General features: G+C 40.2%; 1 protein-coding gene across 3 annotated transcripts in view; it reads left to right on the top strand.

Annotated features, from left to right (window-relative positions):
* The window catches only part of FOCAD (focadhesin), a 302,554-nt gene that overhangs the window by 60,468 nt on the left and 219,346 nt on the right, over positions 1-22,740 (top strand). For all 3 annotated transcript variants that reach the window (XM_004761826.3, XM_045079668.1, XM_013061093.2), the window contains 2 exons: positions 13,139-13,240; positions 20,859-21,063. In XM_004761826.3, the coding sequence (XP_004761883.1) occupies positions 13,139-13,240; positions 20,859-21,063 (307 nt within the window). The remainder of the gene's footprint in view (positions 1-13,138; positions 13,241-20,858; positions 21,064-22,740) is intronic.

The raw sequence follows: 22,740 nt of genomic DNA on the forward strand, positions 1-22,740 counted from the left end.
AACGAAATTGAGATGCACAGGTGGTCAACTGACTGTGCTTTGAGATACGTTAGACTAGAGTGTGTATGGCTGATAAAGTTCATATTGCTCAGCTGTACCCTTCTTTAGTTTTGTGACTTAAGATTAAATGGGGATGTTTATTTTATTTTTTTAAAAGATTTTATTTATTTATTTGACACAGAGAGTAAGAGCAGTAGTAGCCGGCAGAGGGCCTCTCTGCGGCTTCAACTCTGATGATTTTTACGTTGGGGTTAGCTGGAGGAACACCACAGCACATTTATACTTAGCATATGCCATGTGTGAAACTCTAGGTGCACAAGTCTTGACTGTGGCTTCACAGTAGGACCTTTGAGGGGTTTTATTTTATTATTATTATCTTTTTAAGATTTTATTTATTTGAGAGAGAACACAAGCCGGGTGGGGTTGCTGGGGTGGGGGGAGGGGAAGGGCAGAAAGAGAAGCAGACTTCCGCTCATCAGGAACCCCCGTAGTGGTTCGATCCCAGGACCCTGGGATCATGATGCCAGCCGAAGGCAGATGCCCAAGGGCTGAACCACCCAGGTGCCTTGAGGGGCTTTTAAATGTACAGGTGCCTGGGCTTTTCCTAGAAGGACTAGAGGGTTTGCCTGAAGCATTGGTGGTTATTCAAAGCTTCGTAGGTGGTTTCCAGTCTGCTGGTAGGAGGGAGAACTGCTGGCTAGTGGTTGAAATGAGACAATAGGGGTTCATTGTTGCTAGACCTTCAGATCTTTCAGTATTAATAACATTTTATATGAAATCTCCTGACCACTGAATGCTGGAAAACAATTCAGATTTTTAAAAATACAGGGTAGGCAGACAAAACACATCTGTTCACAGGAGGCAATCCAAAGGGCACCAGCTTTGTGACCTGTTTTAGGCATTTAATCGTTTTCAAAATCTTAGAAGCTCTTTTCTACCTGTGAACAATTTTTATAATAATTGCCTTTTTTAAAGGTTTATTTATTTATTTTTGTAATCTGTACACCCAATGTGGGGCTTGAACTCACGACCCCAAGATCAAGAGTTGCATGCTCTACTGACTGAGCCAGCCGGTGCCCCTCCCTCTAGCCTGCCTTTTAAAGACTGCTGCTAATGTATCCACTAGTTTAGGCTTACCTTTCTTCTCCCCCTTTTGTTTGGTCTGGATTTTCTGTTGGTCAGCTTGAACTCCATTTTTCTTCCTCCTTTTCTTTCTTTCTATTTCTTTTTTGTTAAAGATTTTATTTATTAGAGAGAGAGAGAGAGCACGTGCATGACACGGGGGAGGGTCAGAGGGAGAAGCATACTTCCTGCAGAGCAGGGAACCCCATGTGGGACTTGATCCCAGGACCCCGGGATCCTGAACTGAGCCAAAGGCAGATGCTTAACCAACTGAGCCACCCAGGAGCCTGAACTCCATTTTCCTGTAACACGGTTATATTTAAGGTACTTAAACATTCTCAAATATTGGGGTACCTGGGTGGCTTAGTGGATTAAAACCTCTGCCTTTGGTTCAGGTCATGATCCCAGGGTCATGGGAGCCTGCTTCCTCCACTCTCTCTCTGCTTGCTTCTCTGTGATCTCCGTCTGTCAAATAAATAAATAAAATCTTTAAAAAAAAAACAAACCCATTCTCGAATATTGACCATAGAGAAAGCACAGCAGAGAATGGATCTGCAGCAAGGATTTCAGTTTTGAGAAAGAATAACTAAACTGAGTTTTTACAATTCATGGAGGCTCATTTTCTTAGTTGCTTTGTAATATGCCGTCCCCCCAATTTTATCATGTGCTTTTCTGCCTTTTGTTTTTCCTCTGCATATTCATATTACGGCAATCTTTTCAAGATCTCTCTTCCTTTTGCTGAAGTGAGGAAAGAGCTGTGAATTCATGAGCAGTGACTGCTTGTTCCGGAATGCGTGCACCATTCCGATGTGCCAGACGGTGGCTGACATGTACACATAGCAAATGTTACGAATCTTATTTGTGGAAAGGTTTGGTCTGATCAACATCAAGCTGTACTTTCTGAAATGAGGGAATATTAAATGCTTTTGGCAGATGGTGTGCTCTGAATGGGTGGAGAGGCCAAGGGTAATGGAGGGTTATACCCTGAACGGATTAGTGAGGCACACTCTAGCCCTTCAGTTTAGTTAGATAGTTCATTTTTTTTTTTTAAAGATTTTTTTTTTTTTTAATTTATTTGACAGAGAGAGAGATCACAAGTAGGCAGAGGTGAGTGGGGGGAAACAGGCTCCCCGCTGAGTAGAGAGCCCGATATAGGGCTCGATCCCAGGACCCTGGGATCACAACCTGAACCGAAGGCAGAGGTTTTAACCCACTGAGCCACCCAGACGCCCCCATTTTTTTTTTTTTAAAGATTTTATTTATCCTTTGACAGGAGAGAGAGAGAGAGGACAAGCAGGAGGAGCAGCAGGCAGAGAGAGAGGGAGAAGCAGGCTCCCCACTGAGCAGGGAGCCCGATGTGGGGCTCTATCCCAGTTCCCCGGGATCATGACCCGAGCTGAAGGCAGACACCTACCCAACTGAGCCACCCAGGTGCCTCTGGAGAGTTAACTTTAAGAACGTAAAAATGTGTGTCCTGAAAGCTGAAGTACTTTGTAATTCATACTGATCTTTTTCACTCCGTTCTTAAGGCAAACACATTCATCCCTCAGTCCATAACAAAGAAAAGTGAGAGTCCTCAGGGAAGGACTGAGACGCAGTGGGCTAAGACCAGTTTGTAGCTGAGGACATCAAAATGTAGTCTTGGTTTTAATTTTGATAACTAGCTTTTTCTCAGCAAGAAACTCCTGCGTTTTCTCTTCTACCCATTTTGAAGAATGAGATGGAGGCAGCTGTGGGAAGAGCACAGGAAGGGTGTTGCGGATCTGGGTGGAGGTAGGTGCCTCCGTGCTGTCTGCTGTTGTGAGCGAGAGCTGGTGTAGGGGAGGCCCAGTGGCTGGAGACTGAGCTCACGGGAGGGAGAGGCCAAGATGGAGGCCAGGAGAGGGGGTGTGGCCTAGGATACACAAGATCACATCAAAGACTTGGGGTTTTAGTTAAAGAGTAGTGGGAAGTTTTGAAGGTCTGTCTTTTTAACTTCTTTAGAAATAATTTCAAAGTTCTAGAAAGATTGTGCAAATAGTACAAAAGACTCCCATATACCATTTACCGTGATTCATGAGTTTAATACTTTGCTACATTTGCCTTATCATTCTGTCTATTCTGTATAATTCTTAAAAAACATTGGTGAGTATATTATATGTCTTTAACAGTGTATTTTCTAAGAACAAGGGTATTCTCATATAATCAGAGAATAGTTATCATACCGAAAAAATTTAACATCTATATAGCAATCTATAGTCCATATTCCAGTTTTGTCATAGTATCCTTTTATACATTTTACCTTTTTATTTTTAGTGTGTAAGATCTAATTTAGGATCACATGTTGTGATCTTTTAGTTGTCCTATCTTTTTAGTCTTTTAAATTTTGGAATAATCTCTTCCTTTCTTTTTCATGACATTGACATTTTAGAAATCTATAAAAGTGATGCTGTGTCCATCTCTGAACATCTCTGAATATCTGGAGGCACTGATGTTCATCTCCTCCCTAACTGGTGGTTTTAATTAAAAAAATATTATTATTATTATTTTTAAAAAATAAACTCTACGCCCATTTTGGGGCTTGAACTCATGGCCCCAGAATCAAGAGTCACATGCTCTACTGACTGAGCCAGCCAGGTATCCTTCAGTGGTGACTTTAGTTTTGGTTACCCGTCCGAGTGATGTATGGTTTCTCTCCTGTAGAGTTAATCATTTTTCTCTTGTAACTAATATGCAATCTGTGGAGAAGACTCTTGGAACCATGCAAATATACTGTTCCTCATTACGCCCCCAACCTCTCAACTGATTTTCACTGTGATACCTTCAAAATGGTGATTTCAGGGCACCTGGGTGGCTCAGTGAGTTGGGCCGCTGCCTTTGGCTCGGGTCATGATCCCAGTGTCCTGGGATTGATTCCCGCATCGGGCTCTCTGCTTGTGATCTCTCTCTTTGTCAAATAAATAAATAAAATAAAAAAAAATGGTGATTTCAATGGAGAGGTGGAAATGCTAGGAATCCCCGGAAATGCACTGGTTGTATAGATTCTGATTTAGAAAGCTTGGGTGTCATCCACTGTGCGTACCTAGAATCTCTATATTTTTTAAAAAGTCTCCAGGGATTCAGATGTGGAAATAGGTTTAAGAATCATTGGATGAAAGGCTAAAATAACCAAACAACATCATAGTATTTCATAGTGATTAGAAAAAGATACAACTCTCTTGCCTCCCACATCTGCATTTTTAAGAATGAGTGTAATTGTGGCACCTGGGTGGCTCAGTCGGTCCAGAGTCTGCCTTCAGCTTGGGTCATGATTCTGGGGTTCTGGGATCGAGTCCCACATTGGGCTCCTTGTTTGAGGGGAGTCTGCTTCTCCCATTCCCTCTGCTACTCCCCATGCTTGTCGTCCCCCCCCCCAAATAAATACAATCTTAAAAAAGAAATGGGTGCAATCAACCAGGTGTATTGAGATAATAAATGAGATTCTGATTTGAACTTTCTTCTTTTGTAAGGGAAATTCAGGTTAGTTTGTTTCTGTTGGTGGTGTACTTCACAGGATACACATGAATTTTTTTCTAAAATCAAGAATAGGGTAACTAAATTTATGATAGTATGTGGCTGAATTAAATTTGAAAATTTTTTAATGTTTGTTTTATTTAAGTAATCTCTATACCCTATGTGGAGTTCGAACTCATGAGCCCCAAATCAGGCATCTAATCTGCCCACTAACTGAGGCAGTCAGGCACTCCTGAAATACTTTTTAATGCATTTTTTTGAGATATAATTTATACACCATAAAATTCATCTTTTTAAACCATACGGTTTCATATTATATCCACTAAGTTGTCTAACAATGATCACTATCTAAATCCAGCCCATGTTCATCCCCCCCTAAAAGAAGCTTCATTAACTGTCATTCCCTAGTATTCCTTACACCCAGTCCCTGGAAAACACTACTTTTTTGTATCTGTGGATTTGTCTCTTCTGGACATTTTATATAAATGAAATCCCTACGATATGTGGCCTTTTATGCCTTTCTTTTTCCACCTAGCATAATATTTTCAAGGTTCATCTATATTGAATAGCTGAATATTATTCCATTGCATGGATATACCACATTTTATTTATTCTGTAGTCTTTTTGTATGCTTACCAAGTCAAGTGAATTTTTAGTGTTTTTGCCTTTTACGTTTATTTTAGGAGGTAGGCTATTCTTCGTAAGTTATGGATATGAACTCCTTAGTCTTTAAGAGTAATTAATGTTACATGCAAGTTATGAATTACTAAATTCTACTGCAATGAATATTACACTATGTGTTAACTAGAATTTAAATAAAAACTTGAAACAAAAAAATTTTTTTAAAGAGTAGTGTTTGTTTTTCATTTCTATGCAGGTTTCTATATTACATTACATTTACTTTTCTTTCTTTTTATTTTAACATTTACTTTTTCTTAATGAGGTTGCTTGGAATCCTGTAATTCTTTAAAAACTTGACCGTCTGGAGCTTTTTTTTTTCTTTTTTGGGTCAAAGTGAACATTTTGCTTTTGGGGGAGCTGATTATTTCAGTAAGTGAATATATTATCTAAAGGGATTCCCCTGAGATGTAGCTGTTTGGTTTTATTTAGCATAAAATAAGCATGACACCATTATTAAATCATCTGTACTACAAAGTCTAGCTGCCATAAGGGATTGGAACCAGTAGAATACATTAATATATTTAATTTTGCTGAAGTTACAAAAAACTTCAGTACTTGCTGAACTACCATTTTGGGGTATGTCATATATAACCTTTTTTTGGCGGGGGGGGGGGAGATCGTGTTTTGTAGGTTTTTTTGAAAGCAGGAGTTTAACAAGCCTGAATTGCAGTAATCACCTTACCTGTACTTTAATTCTCTGGTATTTACTGTTTTTTGGAGGGGGGGGTATAGGCAAGAACCTTTGAGAATCTCATAAAAGTTTTGATCCTTCCTTAGAAAATATACCCACACACACACCTACATACATGTCCTTAAAATTTTGCGTATCATTTCGGACGTCTTGTGAATTCTTGCTTTAATGATAAAGGGACATCTCTATAGAAAAATCATGAAAATGAATATAAGTTAAGAAGGGATTATCAGCATTAGATCTGACTCTGAGAAAGCCCAGCAGAGTTAATGATAAGAAAGAAGCCAGGGCAGTAAGAGGGGAAGCATAGCCATTACTTTCCAAGGGCCATCTGGCTCTTTGCAGTTTAATGCTTTCTGTTGAACTGCATGTTTTGCTTCTGTTTTCATTTCCTCTTTTCTCTCCTTTTTCCCACCCAGGGAAGTCTTTGTTCAGAGTTTATGGTTCTAATCACCTGGGGTTTGCACTTGGGATTTATAATCACACCTAAAGAATAAGCTACACATATTGTATGGTCTTCCAGTTAAGCGACTGCCCCTAGAAAGTGCTTTTAAGTTCTTCTAAAGGTGAGATGTTTAATTTAAAAATTGCTGTGGTAATTTGGTGATCGTTGTCTTTAAGGGCATAAAATGTCCTTCTGGCCTTCTCAGCCTATTTATCTTGTCTCTATTTTTTAAATTTAATTCAACTTTATTTTTATACATAAATACATAAATATATATATATATTTATATATATAAATATATAAAAAATATATATATATATTTTACACTCATGGCTGCTAACTTAATAATAGAAGTTTTGAAACCCTAAGTATTTGTTTGTTTCCCCACAGTCATTACCTTCTACCTAGAATAATTTTAAACTTTTGACGTTGGCACACACCTTTGTTGTTAAAACCCTGCCTCTCAAAATAGGGATCCTGCAAAAGGTTCAGTATGAGGGCAGAATCAATTGTAATATGAACTATGTTTTTGAAGAAATCTCACACTTTCCCCCTCTGCCTTATGGACCCAAAGAAAATAGATTTGTCAAAATTCATCCACATGTCCACATTAAAATACTTTTTGCTCCAGAAGTTTTCTTTTCCTGGTAGCTTATGTGGAAAGGAAAAATACAGGTGTCTTAAAAATGCGACAGGATAATTCCCAATTATTGTGTAATTTTTCTTTTTTAGTCCACATTCATTGTGGAATCTTAAATTCTTGTTAGGCTTTTTTTTTTTTTTTAATCTTAAAATCTGTGGGACTTTTTTTTTTTTTTTTAATCCCTTTTTGGCTTCTAACCAGCACTTTCAAATCAAAATTCAGAGCAGGTAGAGAAATGCTTTTAAAATGCATATTTGATGTAGTAAGTGCTTTGCTATGCTTCTGAAAGGGCCCGGGTCACAGCTGCATACATGAAAATGCATGGTGACTGTAGGCATTGTTTCCTCACACAGAAAAGGCAATCTGTGTCTATCGCTGAATTTATGATGTAAATCAAATCCTCCCGTTCCTGTATTCAGCGACAGAGCAGAAAGGTTGAGGTGACCTAAAGGTTACAAATAACTTTTGCTTTTTGATTTGCCTACCGCAAGATGACTTTATTTTTTACTCCCTCTTTTCTATTAAGATTGATGTATTTATACTTGGAAAGGTGAATCTAGTTACATACCTTATTCTGTCATTGCCTCGGTGCTAGTCTAGCGGAACCGCGCGTTTATCATTCCTTCCTGCCCCGACTCAGTTCTGTTAGGATGCCTGTACCGCGCTGTGTTGTTGACAATATTATTAAAGGGTGGGGAGGACTCGAGTATTAGGTACCAACTCTGCGAGCTTCCTCTGTGCGTTTTATGCCTGAACAATGTGGACTTAGAAACCGCGTACTAGAGGCACTGTGAGACGTTGGTTTTTCACGATCCAGGCAAAGAGTTTGAAAAGGTGCTTTGGGGAGAGCCTGTGTGTGTGTGTTACATTTATTGTAGTTGTGCCTCAGCAGCAAGAGGGAAACTTAACAAGAGTAAGATAGATCCAGCTTTCAGACAGCTTCTCCTCTGGTTTAAGAAACAGACCTACCTGCCAGAGAATCAGGACAGTACCATGTTGATGGAGTATTCCGTGTGCTCAGTACAATGGAAATGCGTTACTTACAATAGCATTTAAGACATTTATAAATCATGAAATGGGAAGGTGCCAAAGAACGGAGGACAAATCGGTTCCTCCATGGCAGAAACAAAAACCACACGGTGAGGGAGAGAGCAGAGGCACTTGAGGCCAATGAAGGGTGACCAGATAGCCTGGTTTGTATTGATTTTAACCTTTAGAAACAGTGGTCTTCTCTTTTAAGAGGAAGGCAGAATCTATTGGAAGTCTCAGGAGTTGGGAAATTCCGACTTAAAAATTTGTGCTCCTTCTGGGGGTTAAGCATCTGCCTTCAGTTCAGGTCATGATCCCTGGGTCCTGGGATCCATTCCCTCATCGGGCTTCCTGCTCAGTGGGGAATCTACTTCTCCTATCCCTCTGTGTGCATGCTCTTTCTCTCTCTCTCAAGCAAATAAATAGCATCTTAAAAAATTAAAAATAAAAGTAGACTCCTTTGTGAGGTTTAGATTTTATTGAACATTGGCCTTAGAGCCACCTAAACTTGGCCTAGAATTATTAACAGTTGAGAGTCTTCTGTATTGCTTTCTGCCTTTCCAGGGTTTGGCCCTACCTCTAGTCTGGAGCAGTATGAAGGTAAGGGCTTTAATGGGTCCCTTGGGTTGTATATCTTTAGAACTGGAACGTTCTTAGTCTGATGTCTTCATTTTACAGATGAAGAACTTTGCCCAAGAGAGGTTAATTCTCTTGCCTGAGATCACGTGGTTTGTTGCAGAACCTCAATGTCAATCTGGAACTCCTGACCCTCTCAGTTCCTTACTTTCCCTTCACTATTTTCCATCTACCTCTCTACTGGCAGTTTTTCCTGAGATAGGATTGTGGCAGCCTAACAGTAAGTGATTCCACTGATGCTAGGTAGGCACTGCTTCTATAAATAATAATGATGACTGTGTCCCACTATTACGTTTGTTACTCACAACTTGCATAGCTTATTGTCTGCCATTATTAATTTTACAAGTGATCAGGTTGATTGTATGGTCAACCCATCTATCATTTTGAATAAAGTATTATAGTCAACTTTTTAAATAACTTGAGTAGCAGTTATAACTGCTTAACCTTAAAATTTCACTTAATTGAAGTGAAATTTTGCTTGATGTTCTTTTGTACACATTCTTTTTTTGATCAGCAGTGCTTCTAATGAAGAGCAGAGGTGACTTATTTAAACTATGGACCCTTCCATTTACCTTGACCTTTCTCAGTTGGATATACTTGAATGAAGTGGAGTGGCAGTGAATGAGAAGGAGCAGTGAATGAGAAGGAGAAGGAAAAGAGAAATCTTGAATAATCCATAAATTTAATAATCCCCACATGCATCAAGAATGAATTACCTTTAGATTTTATTGAACATTGGCCTTAGAGCCACCCTTATGACGTCTTAAATGTTCCAATGATAATATTTTAAATGGGAAAATAACTATTTTCTATCATACCCAAATTAGTAGGTATATTATTGAATATTGTTTATTTTGGAACATGATTCTGTATTTTGCAAAGGAATAATTTTCCATTAGTTTTCCCTTTAAAATTCTGGAGTTTCTGCTGTATTGTGTTAGCCTTGTGCACCTAATGTTAATATTTGAGGACTATATTTCCATAAGAAACTTACAATTTTGAGTATGATCGATTGCTTTGGTTCATTGCAAAGAAGGGTGAAGGTGGAATCAAGTCTTCTTTTTTTTTTTTAAATAGCTCTGGGATGGTACCATGGTTTAATCAGTTTTGTGCCTCTCCTAAGTGTTTGTCATTTTACAGTAATGCAGTGGTTCTTAACCAGGGGGCAGTTTTCCCCCCAGGGACATTTGGTAATGTCTGGAGACATTTTCGACTGTCATAACTACATTGAATGCTATTAACATCTTGTGGGTAGAGGGCAAGAATGCCGCTAAATATCCTTCAGTGCACTGGACAACCCCCGAAAGAGTTCTCTGACCCCAAATAGTGGTAGTGCGAAGATTGAGAAAACTTCATGCATGGCAGTTGTACCATAAAGTATATTGAATTAGAAAATGCATTCATTCTGTTAAGCTTTCTATATTTGTATTCACATACCAATTTGATGATTCACATGGGAGAATTTAGCTCTTTGCTTCATTATGCTCAAAGTAGTAAAACAAAATCTTGCCAATTAAAATTGATTTTAGGTTAGTTGTATTCAATTAAAATAGTATAATATTATCCAATGTTAATTGCTAGTAAGATTCAGTGTTCTTATTTTGGACTTCCCTTCTGCCTCAAGAGAGTTTCTTGGAATCAGTATTTTGTAATTATTCTCTGCAGTATTTGTACTTGGATCTGATGTAATCAATTTTTTGGAAAAATTAGTCTAAATCAGTAATTCATCTGGATAATCCCTATTCTCCTATATTCTACTTTGTCTTGTCTTTAATGTTTATGCCTGAGATACTAAATAGACTTTCTTGAATCCAGTGTTTAGCAAAACAGGTCTTCAGCTTCATGCAACAAAGCTAGAGTGGTTCCCACAATCCCAGTGAAGTAGAAGTGAAATTATATTGGGTGTATGTGCAGCATTTCTGATCCTACTTTAAAATTACTCCCGCAGGGGTGCCAGGGTGGCACATTTGGTTAAGCGACTGCCTTTGGCTCAGGTCATGATCCTGGAGTACTGCATCAGGTTCCCAGCTCCATGGGGAGTCTGCTTCTCCCTTTGACCTTCTCTTCTCTCATGCTCTCTCTCTCAAATAAATAAATAAATAAATAAAACCTTAAAAAAAAAAAAGATTACTCCCTCTGGGACACCTGGGTGCTCAGGTGGTTAAGCATCTACCTTTAGCTCAGGTCATCATCCCAGGGTCCTGGGATCAAGTTCTGTATTGGGCTTCTTGCTCATTGGGGAGCCTGCTTCTCCCTCTGCTTGCCACTCTCCCTGCTTTTTCTTTTTCTTTTATTTTTTTTTTAATTTTTTTTTTTTTTAAAGATTTTATTTATTTATTTGACAGACAGAGATCACAAGTAGGCAGAGAGGCCGGCAGAAAGAGAGAGAGGAGGAAGCAGGCTCTCCGCGGAGCGGACAGCCCGATGCGGGGCTCGATCCCAGGACCTTGGGATCATGACCTGAGCCGAAGGCAGAGGCTTTAACCCACTGAGCCATCCAGGCGCCCCTCCCTGCTTTTTCTCTTTCTCCCTCTCTCTCTGACAAATAAATAAAATCTTGAAAAAAAAAAATTGCTACCTCTTATTTCTGTTGACCCGATTTAATTTGGACAAAAGTTTTTAAACTGTAGATAGAAAACAAAACAAAACAACCCACCAAAACAGTAGATACTTGAGGTTTTTTTGCAGGGAGGTGGGTGGTGAGGAGCGAGTTGGAGGAAGGAATGACTTACAAGGGAAGAGTATTGGAAAGCATGTAAGTGCTTTATGATCACACACAGTGTGTGATAATACATAATGATGTGATAACTTGTTGGGTTTTCTTCTTAAATAGTCATAAATGCCACCATTAAGTGGAGGATTAACGGATGGGCCTATGGGATGTTACTTTTTCAGTGTGGTGCTTGGCAGGAGCCAAACCTATACCGAAAATGATAGCAGGTGCTGTTCTTTTCTTTTTCTTTGTGTTTCCTGGAACATGACCTACTGAAGTCTCAACCTTTGAAGTCTGACTGATGTGACATTCCTGGGAGACTGTCAGGATCTGTAACATTTGTTTGTTAATATCTGTGGCAACTAGAGTAGAAGCAATTCTAGGTAGGTTTCAGTGCCAAAGAGTTTGGAACTTGGAAATAGGATTTTGATAGGATTTTTGAGTGTTGGCAGAAATCGTTGGAGTGATCCCTTAGCAATGGCAGTCATCAGATCAGTCAGAAATAGCCTGTGCTGTGACAAACAGGAGGGTGGCAGGAAGTGACGTTCGTGCCTGCTAGGTCAGGTGAGGTTGAGGAGCGTGGGAGGAGGTGGTGGTGTAATACCCGGGAACTGTGGAGTCTTGTCAGAGCCGTGCCTCCCGTGAAAGTTTCCATGTGAAGGATGGGCTATGCTTTTCTGTTTAAGAGAGAGCCAGACATCCGACAACTTCCTGACTCTTCACCTCCCTCTTCTGTTTTTTTTTTTTTTCCTTGTAGTGGTTCTCAGCCCTGGCAACACGTTAGAATTGCTGGAAGAGTTTTTAAAAATGACTAATGACTAAAAATGACTAATAATCCCAGGATCCTGGGATCATAACAAACTGAGTCATGCAGGTACCCCCTCTTTAGGTATCTTAATGGATGTAGCCCAAATAAAAATTCTCATTCTTGTTCAATAGAAATTTTAAGAATTTTCAGTTTGGAGAGTTTATTTTGAGATGGGAGAAATGTTTTCTTTTTTTTTTTTTTTTAAAGATTTTATTTATTTATTTGACAGACAGAGATCACAAGTAGGCAGAGAGGCAGGCAGAGAGAGAGAGAGAGAGGGAAGCAGGCTTCCTGCGGAGCAGGGAGCCCGATGCGGGGCTCGATCCCAGGACCCTGAGATCATGACCCGAGCCGAAGGCAGCAGCCCAAACCACTGAGCCACCCAGGCGCCCCGAGAAATGTTTTCTTTTTCCTTAAATATGCGGGGGAATGGAGCCACACACTCAGAAGAACAGGGTAAGTAGGAACTGGGAGGGAGAGAGTGCTTATAAGTTGAGGCAATGTTAAAAGAAATAGAACCTTCCAGACTTGGAAAGAGAGGAAGAGGAGGTGGCCCAAGCCTTCCAGGAATGGAGAAACCAAGGAGATGGATAGGACCGAGCTCCTGGATTCAAGAGCTTGACCAAAGTCCGAGGGTTACTGGGTGGCCGACTTTGTGCTCTAATTTGGATCCCTGAGACTCAAAGTTGATTCTTTTTTCTGCAAAATAGGTAGAGGAAAGGAATGTTAGTTCTAATCACCCAACTCTGCAACAAATGGTAGTTTTGCATCCTGGAAAAAGGTTTCTAGATGGCATTGGCTCTTGTTGCTGTATTTCGATATTGAGAATTTGCAATCTGGAAATCACAGCTTCCTATGTAACTTTTTGTGCTTTTCAGAAATCATCCTCAGCCTTTGATCACTATGCTTGAACACAGACCTGATTGCTGGCCGGTACTTTTGCAGCAGCTGACGTCATTTTTCCAGCAATGCCCTGAAAGGTAATGTAGAATAAAATAAATGAGGGATATGGAATGGCATATGCTTATTTTAGAGCTTTTTTTTTTTTTTTTAAAGCTGCTTTGACTATGTTTTCTCTTGAAGAAAAGAAGTGTTTTAGAATAGGAGATAGTTGTGTTTTTTAATAGTAAAAGGCAAAAAAACCCAAACAAAACCCACCAACAAACAAAAAATCCCTCAAAAGCCCTACCAGATCTAATGGATGGTTGAAATATTGAATATGAGAAAAGCTATTATTAAAGAAGTTAAGGCTTCCCTGCTTAGTTGGGAGTCTGCTTCTCCCTTTCCCCCTCCTCCCTGCTCATGCCCTTCTCAAATAAATAAATAAAATCTTAAAAAAAACACACAAAACATTAAGCATTGGTTACTTAGGAAAGTTGACTGGAAATATTTGGTAAGCTACTACACAATACATAGGAAAGATAGCTTCTTCCCTCAGAAATTGATTAGTGAGTGATCTCTATACTGGAAATCTTCCAATTGGAATCAAGTAATACTGCGATACATGGGCTTAGTTCAGCTTCACCAGGGTGTTCTGATGGTCCTCAAAACTAACCCCCCTTCTTCCATTTGTACTGCCATGATGCTGGTTCATATCCTCATCTCTTTCTGTGGCTTTTGCCACCTGTGCCTCCAGTCCAGTCCTGCTCAGAGCGATTCTCTTAACATCCATCAGGGTGTTATATCAAGAGAGTAGATCTTGGGACGTCTGGGTGGGTCAGTCCCTTGAGCATCTGCCTTCAGCTCAGGTCCATGATCTCAGGGTCCTAGGAATGAGCTCTGCATCGGGCTCCCTGCTCAGCGGGGAGTCTACTTCTCCCACTATCTGTACCTCTTTGTGTACGTGCACTCTCTTTCTCAGAGATTTTATTTATTCGTTTGACATAGACACAGCGAGAGAGGGAACACAAGCAGGGGGAGTGGGAGAGGGAAAAGCAGGCCTCCTGCTGAGCAGGGATCCTGATATGGGGCTCAATCTCGGGAAGGACCCTGGGATCATGACCTGAGTCAAAGGCAGATGCTTAACGACTGAGCCACCCAGGCACCCCTCAGATAAATAAATCTTAAAAAAAAAAAAAAAAAAAAAGATGAGAGTAAATCTTATTGTATCACTTCCTTGCTTAAGTTAACACAGTTGTGGTTTTCAAACTGCACTTGCATAATGTGGGCTGAGGATGGGGACTGCCCTTTACCTTGTTAGCTCTTTCTATAGACCCTGCATGTTGATAGCTTATGGCAGCCTTCTACTGGCAAACAATAGTGTGGCTTCTGAAATAGTTGGAAAATCCCTGGACTAGATGGTAAAATCGAGTTTGTTATGCTAGTCTCTCTTCAGAGTTTCAATCTATTTCCCCAGTTTTCTCTTGACTTACTGGTTTATGGATGGTGTATTCAGTGGTACTTGGACTTGCTTTTGATTCCACATAGAGAGCCATGCTGTTCCCTTTCCTCCGTGTCTTTGCTTATCAGTACCTACCTTACTCTTGAATTTTACCCCAATTATCAGTACCTACCTTACTCTTGAATTTACTCTTTCCTGACTCATTTCTTTCTTTTAAATCTCTCTGCTCAGAAGTCCTTGCTTACCAAGCTTAATGAGGCATCTGTTTTATGTGGTCTCATAGTAACTTCAGCTGTGATTTGTAACATTATTGTACTTATAATTCTTCTCTGGGAAAACTTTGTGAGGTCAGGGACTGTGCCTCATTAGTCTTTGTATTAATAAAGCCTGGCCCATTTCTAGTTGCTCTATAAATATTGAACTTATGTACATGAGGTGCATTGTAGAGGGCTTTATAATATATAGTATCACTGCATACTTAGTACCATCATGCAAGGTCATGATAGGACACCATTGTCCCAGGTAATCCAATGCCCGAGTTACATTCACCACACTAGCGCCATTCATTCATATTTTCTTGCCCTTGAAGGTCTTACCATGTCCTATCCATACAGTTTCTTAGAAAACCATTTCTGAGTCCATAATTTCAGTGTTAGATGGGATTTCTAGGCACGGTATACTGCACAGGAAGTTTTAAGGGACATAGGGAACCTTGGATCATCTGCCAATGAGAAAAATCAGTGTGACATTTGGATGATAGCTCAACAGAAACATCACTAACTCTATTCCCTCACCTAGATTGCATTTTCATTGGTAAGATATTAACGTTTCCTAAATAAGTTTTTGTTCATCTTTATCAGAAAGTAAAAATAACAAACTTATACATTTTTAATTTTAATTTTTAATTTTTAAATTTTATTTGACAGAGGGAGACCCAGGGAGAGAGGGAACACAACAGGGGGAGTGGGAGAGGGAGAAGCAGCTTCCTGATGATCAGGGAGCCTGATATGGGGCTTGATCCCAGGACCCTGAGATCATGACCTGAGCTGAAGGCAGACACTTAACAACTGAGTCATCCAGGCACACCCCCCAGGCACACCCCCCAAACTTATACGTTTTTTTAAAGAAGATTTCTTGCTCTTGTTAAATAGATTAGGATTTTTTATAAAAGATGCTGCTGCTGTTGTGCCAAATTTATTATTAAGCTTTTTTTTTTTAAGATTTTATTTATTTATTTGTAGGCAGAGAGAGGGAGGAGGAAACAGGCTCCCTGCCAATCAGAGAGCCCGATGCGGGTCTCGATCCCAGGACTCTGGGATCATGACCCGAGCTGAAGACAGAGGCTTTAACCCACTGAGCCACCCAGATGCCCCAAGCTTGTTTTTAGGGTAACCCTCAAGAATATCTTTCTTTTGCAACTCTTGAGTTAGCCATCGTGTAATTAATTACCTTTTGGTTATCTTCATTTCAAAAGAGTATTATATTGGGATTTGGATGTAGTTATTATAATGAAATATGTCCAGATATTCATAAAGTAAAAAAGATTATTAATTGACTTTGGTTTTTCACTGATAAGCTTCTGTTGACTCTTTTCATTCAAGTTCTCTCATGTTAGATTATGCTATCAAGAGCCTTTTGGAAGTTCTTTTTCTTTTCTTTCTTTCTTTTTTTTTTGACAGACAGAGATCACAAGTAGGCAGAGAGGCAGATAGGCAGAGAGAGAGGGGGAGCCCAATGAGGGGCTCGATCCCAGGACCCTGGGATCATGACCTGAGTTGAAGGCAGAGGCTTTAACCCACTGAGCCACCCAGGCGCCCCATCAGAAGTTCTAAATTAAATTTATTTGCTAAGAATAATTTCAGTTGCCTCGTGTCCACTTTTACACTATGGGGGTTACTCTTTGCAGAATGAAATTGACATTTCTGGTTGCATTTTTCAGCAGACCAACCATTAGTTTCCTGAGATTTAATTTTAGAGCAAGTTAGCTTAGGAACTTAGTAACTTTAGTAGTTTGGAAGGTAATGAAGGAAGGTTGGTGATTTAATTTGCTGAGAATATAAACAGTGATTCACAACTAGGGGAAGAAGGAAAAATGTTGTGAAGAGAGCTTGTATTCTGGTTCTTCCTGTGTTAGGAATTGTTGATTAGCTGGGTTCATTTTTAATATGTAGATGTCCTGACATGACAGTGTATCTTCATGCTAGATTTTTATGAGCATTATTTTCTAATTAAATTCTGCATTCATTTATAGAAGGCCTGCGATGTTAAGACCTGAGAATTGCGTTAATGGTCAATGACGTCATTGTCTCTAGGCCTGGTACTTCCAAGTTTATCTGGTCTCACGTATAATTTCTCAGATGAAGGAATGAAGGAGAGCAACATCAAATGACTCTGGGTCACAGGATTAATTAGTGGTTGAGATGGGCCCAAAGCCTCAGTTTCCTGACTTTCATTCCAAGTTTTCCCCTACCACTTCTCCCTCTGTTAACATAAAGAGACACGTGGGTGTAGATAGATGCGCACACAGTTAATTACATTTGTAAACATTCTTAATCACTTTGGGATTTCAAGTTGTCTGTTTTATTATATTTCTTTTCTCCTTCAAACCTTTCAATTTCATACCCCACTGAAATGACAGTCATCAGATACTGCCTAGGAAATATAAAATCTAAAATCAGGACAGATTAAGCCAAAGAGATTTTTTTTTTTAAATTTTGTTTATTTATTTGACAGACAGAGATTACAAGTAGGCAGAGAGGCAGTCAGAGAGAGGAGGAAGCAGGGTCCCTGCTGAGCAGAGAGCCCGATGTGGGACTCGATCCCAGGACCCTGGGATCATGACCTGAGCCGAAGGCAGAGGCTTTAACCTACTGAGCCACCCAGGCGCCCCAAGCCAAAGAGATTTTAATTTAAAAAATTTTTTTTTAATTTGGTCATTTATTTATTTATTTATTTATTTATAAAAAGATTTTATTTATTTGACAGAGATCACAAGTAAGCAGAGAGGCCGGCAGGTGGGGTGGGGGTGGGGGCGGGAAGCAGGCTCCTCGCTGAGCAGAGAGCCCGGTGTGGGGCTCCATCCCAGGGCCCTGAGATCATGACCTGAGCGGAAGGCAGAAGCTTAACCCACTGAGCCACTCAAGCAACCCCTAGTCATTTATTTATTTTAAAGATTTTATTTATTCATTTGATAGGGAGATAGAGCACAAGCAGGGAGAGTGGCAGGCAGAGGGAGAGGGAGAAGCAGGCTTCCCACTGAGCAGGGAGCCCGAAACGGGGTGTGATCCTAGGACCCCCCCGGGATCCTGCTGTGAGCTGAAGGCAGATGCTTAACTGACTGAGCCACCCAGGCGCCAAGCCAAGGAGATTTTTAAACATTATATTGTCCTAACGAAGTTCAGCATTATGTCCGTGATGTCAAACAATAATAGCCTCTTGGAAATACGTTTCTTTCTTTCTTTTTTTTGTTTTTAAAGATTTTATTTATTTATTTGACAGAGAGAGATCACAGTAGGCAGAGAGGCAGGCAGAGAGAGGGGAAGGGAAGGAAGCAGGCCCCTGCTGAGCAGAGAGCCCGATGCGGGACTCGATCCCAGGACCCTGAGATCATGACCTGAGCCGAAGGCAGCGGCTTAACCCACTGAGCCACCCAGGCGCCCGGAAATACGTTTCTTTACATGAATCCTGCAGTTTGCCTTTAGCATCTCAAAGTAGGAGAAAACTGATAAGCTGTTTGTGGGTGTTATTGACACCTGGATAGTGTTTATTCTTTGGGGAAGGTGTTATTAGAGATGCAGAAACAATGTTTCTTAAATCTTTCTTCTGGAAACATCTTTGTATTCTAACCTAGACATATGTTGTCTGCTTGCTTAATCTATGAAGATCTTTTTAGTTTCCTAAAATGGATGGTTTGATAAAAGGCGTGTTTTAGTAAGAATTATGAACTCAGAAATCCTCAGAAGTTTTTTTATAGATTGTGTAAATATTTGTCTCTTGAGGAAAAAATCCCTCCAGCTTGTGAGCACCATCAGGTTGAGTATTTTTTCTGTTTCTTGCTTTGTTTCTAGCACATAGAAGGGTGAATGGGATACTGGAGGTACTCAGTAAATTTTGCCAAGAGAATAAATGAATAAGTAAATCTTACCAGTTTGGTAACTTGAAAATATGCTAATGGTGTTTTGAAATCCCATTGCTGTTTAATGTATAGTTTTATAAAATTATGTGTCAAGATAATTTAAATAGCATTTCTTCCATGAAGTATTGAAGTATTGTACTCTCTTTCTTTTAGAAGTTTTCACTTTATGTCCTCTAGTCCAAGAAGAGAGCTAATTGCCACTGTTAGATTGTGCACCTCTTTTTTTTGTGTGTGAGGGAGACAGAAAATCCCAAGTAGGCTCTGTGCTTGGGCTTGATCCCATGACCCTGAGATCATGACCTGAGCCCACACCAAGACATTTAACTGACTGAGCCACCCAGGTGCCCCTAGGCTGTATGCCTCTTAAGGATAGATAATGCTAGGCACCTGGGTGGCTCAGTCGGTTAAATGCCTGCCTTCAGCTCAGATCCAGATCCCAGGGTCCTGTGATGGAGTTCCACATCAGGCTCCATGCTGCTTGGAAAGTCTGCTTCCTCCTCCGACTCTCTCTGTGTCTCTTATGAATAAATAAATAAAATCTTAAAAAAAAAAGATAATGCCTATTCACCTTTATAGCTTATCTAATAATTCCCTATGTATAATAAATATGAAACAGTAAAATAAAATTATGATCTGCATGCTAATTGTAGTACTACTCTATGATGTAGTATAACTGAATCGATTAATTTAGTAATTGAATATCTCTTGGGAGGCCTACTATGTCATTATCGGTGATCCAGCAGTAAACAGAAATCCATGCTATCATTTGGCTTATAGTATGGCCCAAGATAGAGAGAGGTATTTAGTAAATAATGACAATATATTCATTGTCCTGTGGAAACCCATAATGGGGCTCTGCTTTCACTAGGTTAAGGGAAGGCCCTCAGGGAGTCATTTTATTTTATTTTTTTAAAGATTTTATTCATTTATTTGACAGACAGAGATCACAAGTAGGCAGAAGCAGGCAGAGAGAGGAGGAAGCAGGCTCCTTGCCGAGCAGAGAGCCCCATGTGGGGCTCTATCCCAGGGCCCTGGGATCATGACCTGAGCCAAAGGCAGAGGTTTTAACCCACTGAGCCACCCAGGCGCCCCAAGGGAGTCATTTTAAAGGCAAGAACTGGAAGGTGAGAGGAATTAGCAGAGGCAGGAACAGGAAAGGAAAAAAAGAGGAGAATGTTCTAAGTAGAGGGAACAGCAGGTGGGAAGAACATTCAGAGAACCTGAGTGAACATCTGAAAGACATTTAGTGTAGCTCAGTGGAGAGCAAAGGGGAGTGAGCAATGAGGCTGAAAAGACAAGCAGAGGCTCGATTATGGAGGGTTTGTGACTTGAGCTAAATACTTTATCTTAAGGGGGCATGCTCTTTTAAGCTGGTTAATGACCTGATCAAATGTATATACCTCAAGGGTAATTCTAGCTAAATTTTAGTGACTTCGGATGAGTTATTGAGGTATATTGAAATCTAAATAGATATGAAAGATATGTAAAGCCTTCCTCCTTTGAGTGGGAAGAACTTAAGAGGAAGGACTTGGCAAATGACCTTTCTCCTCTTTCATTGCTGCAACTGTGCAATGGGATGGTTTTATTTCATAGGGTTGTGGTGAGGACATGGATTGAAAGGCATGAAGTGCAATAGCTTGGACACCCCATGTGTTGACCATTTGACAAGTAAATGTTAATGGTTCATGTAGTCTTCTTGGGATGCCCGTATAGTTTCGTTTTCCATAGAACTGCACCTGTGGAGTTTTTCCAAAAATGCGTGTCAATGTCCTATCCCTGGAGCGTGCATCCTGACTTCTGCAATTCCAAAAAGGCTCTAGGGTCATTTTCATGTCCACCAAAGCCTGGTCCTTCAGATGCAGATGATATTTTAGTATGCGAGTAAACATTCTTGTAGTCCTGGGCATCAGGCTTCTGGGCTCCTGGTGTTGTCATATTCCCCAGGGTGCAAAGACCTGGGAGGCATGGATCCCAGTAAGTCATGTTGGAATTGAAGAATCACAAAAACAAGTTACATTCCGTGGTATCCTAGTGTGTCATGAACTATAAGTTGATGTTTGACAATTACTGCTTGGTACCCTGTTGAACTTGGTGACTGGCTTATGCATGAAATGATTTGCAGGTCAGAAGTTTCGTGTATCCAAATAATGGCACCATTTCTATGGTATCTCTATTGCGAACCATCCCAGTTACAAGAATATGCTAAACTGCGCCTAATGCTGCTGAAAGTCTTACTTCAACCCCGGGTTCCTGGTGACCCAGAGCAACCATCAGTCTTGGAACAACAGATACTTCAGCTGTGTTGTGACATGGTTCCGTGTTTGCAGGTAAGGCCCCTCGTCCTCCTCCACTGATGTAACAGCAGCCTTAATCAGTGTTGGTTGTTCCCATCATGCATAGAGTAGAACGCATGATTTACAAACTTGGATACAAGCCTGGTTCTAGAAATGCTCGCAGACTTTTGGAGATGAGGAAGGAACCAAATATAGATTTAACATTTACACATATCCTGTTATAACTAAGTTCATAGACCTGTAAATCAATATAATCTATTTTAGGATTAGTAAGAAATAAAAGGTTTCTGTTGTTCAGGAAAGACTTTGCAGGGTAAAGAATTTTGAGTTCCTCTTTATGCTAGACACAAGAGTTACAAAAAAAAAAAATAAAACTCTCTACAAATTAGCAAAAGGTGTGCTTCTGGGCAGATATAGCCCTGGAAATGCAGGGCATGACCAGCTGAGCGCTGGCTAGAGTCCAGGTTCCACATATCTCCTGACAACGTACTCGGTGACCCTGCGGTCTCCTGCATGTGAGAAGCCCACAGTCTAGGAAGGGAGTTAAGACAAGTATGTAAATTCTCATAATTCGAAGTATGGATGGATCAAAGATGTTGAACAGGCATGGAGAAAATGCTGGGGATGTTCGAGGGAGAAATAATTTTGAGCTAATGTCTCTATAATTGCAGATTAAAAAAAAATGCCACTTACCACTGGGTTATGATGTCAGTGTAAGGATTAAGTTATCAGGCTGTCCCTCTCATCGTCGAGTTTTCCCGTTTGCCTAGAATCTGAGTGCCACGCTGCTTAGCTGATGGTGGGAATCTGTGAGGATTTTTCAGAGTGATCACTTGAGGTCACAGATGACCTGTTTTAAGTTTGTGTTAGCAAAGAGTGACTGGACTGAATCTTTCCTTTGTGACTCATAAATGGGTTTTCCTGTAATCAAGGCAGAGAAAAGTTAATTAAAATGAATTCTCCTGTGGCTTTTCCAAAGCTTTTGTTTTGTGTGGGCAGTAAAGCACTGTGTAGCAGAACAACTTGGACTGGGGTACACCTCTTCCAGCTCGTGCTTACATCGCCCAGTTCTGTGCTCTCTGCTGGATGTTTGCCTTCATCCCCATGAATCTGGATCTGTGAGCTCTGAGAGGTATTTGGGGGAATATCATTCCCCCAATTATAATTGAGCTAGGCGAAGAAAAAAAAGGAGGTAGGTACATCATTTGGAACTAATGGAACTAGCAACATAAATACGTTTAATCACTTAACAAATTGGCTTTATTAGAGTATGAAGAATCTGAGTGTTTAGTAGGAACGTAATCCATTTTCCCACTGATTACAGGTATTTCTTAAACTCTCCGAGATAACCATCCCATGACTAAATTTTTAGGGATAAGAAGTGTGCTGTTTTGCAAGGCAGCCTTTTTGTTTAGTTCTTCTAATTGACCTGCATTTTCCTTTTACCCATTAGTTTCTGTTCCTTATAGAACGAAACAAAATAGGCTTTAAAAAAACCCACCTACATCCTGTTTTGTGTTGTTTATTTCTTTCCCTTCTCTTTCTTCCTTTCCATCCTTTCCTCCTTTCTTTCCTTCATCACTTTTTCGTACTAGGGTTTCCAGACTTTACTCTGTTGCCAGGAGTTCTCTAGTTTATCCGTGCTCAGAACGTGTTACGATGAAATGTTCTTTTTAGAGCTGAATACACCCCTGTATTTGTGGTCTGACC

This window comes from Mustela putorius, unplaced genomic scaffold (genome assembly GCF_011764305.1).
Source record: "Mustela putorius furo isolate JIRA1106 unplaced genomic scaffold, ASM1176430v1.1 tig00000421_pilon_pilon_pilon, whole genome shotgun sequence".
In the NCBI taxonomy this organism is placed as follows: domain Eukaryota; kingdom Metazoa; phylum Chordata; class Mammalia; order Carnivora; family Mustelidae; genus Mustela; species Mustela putorius.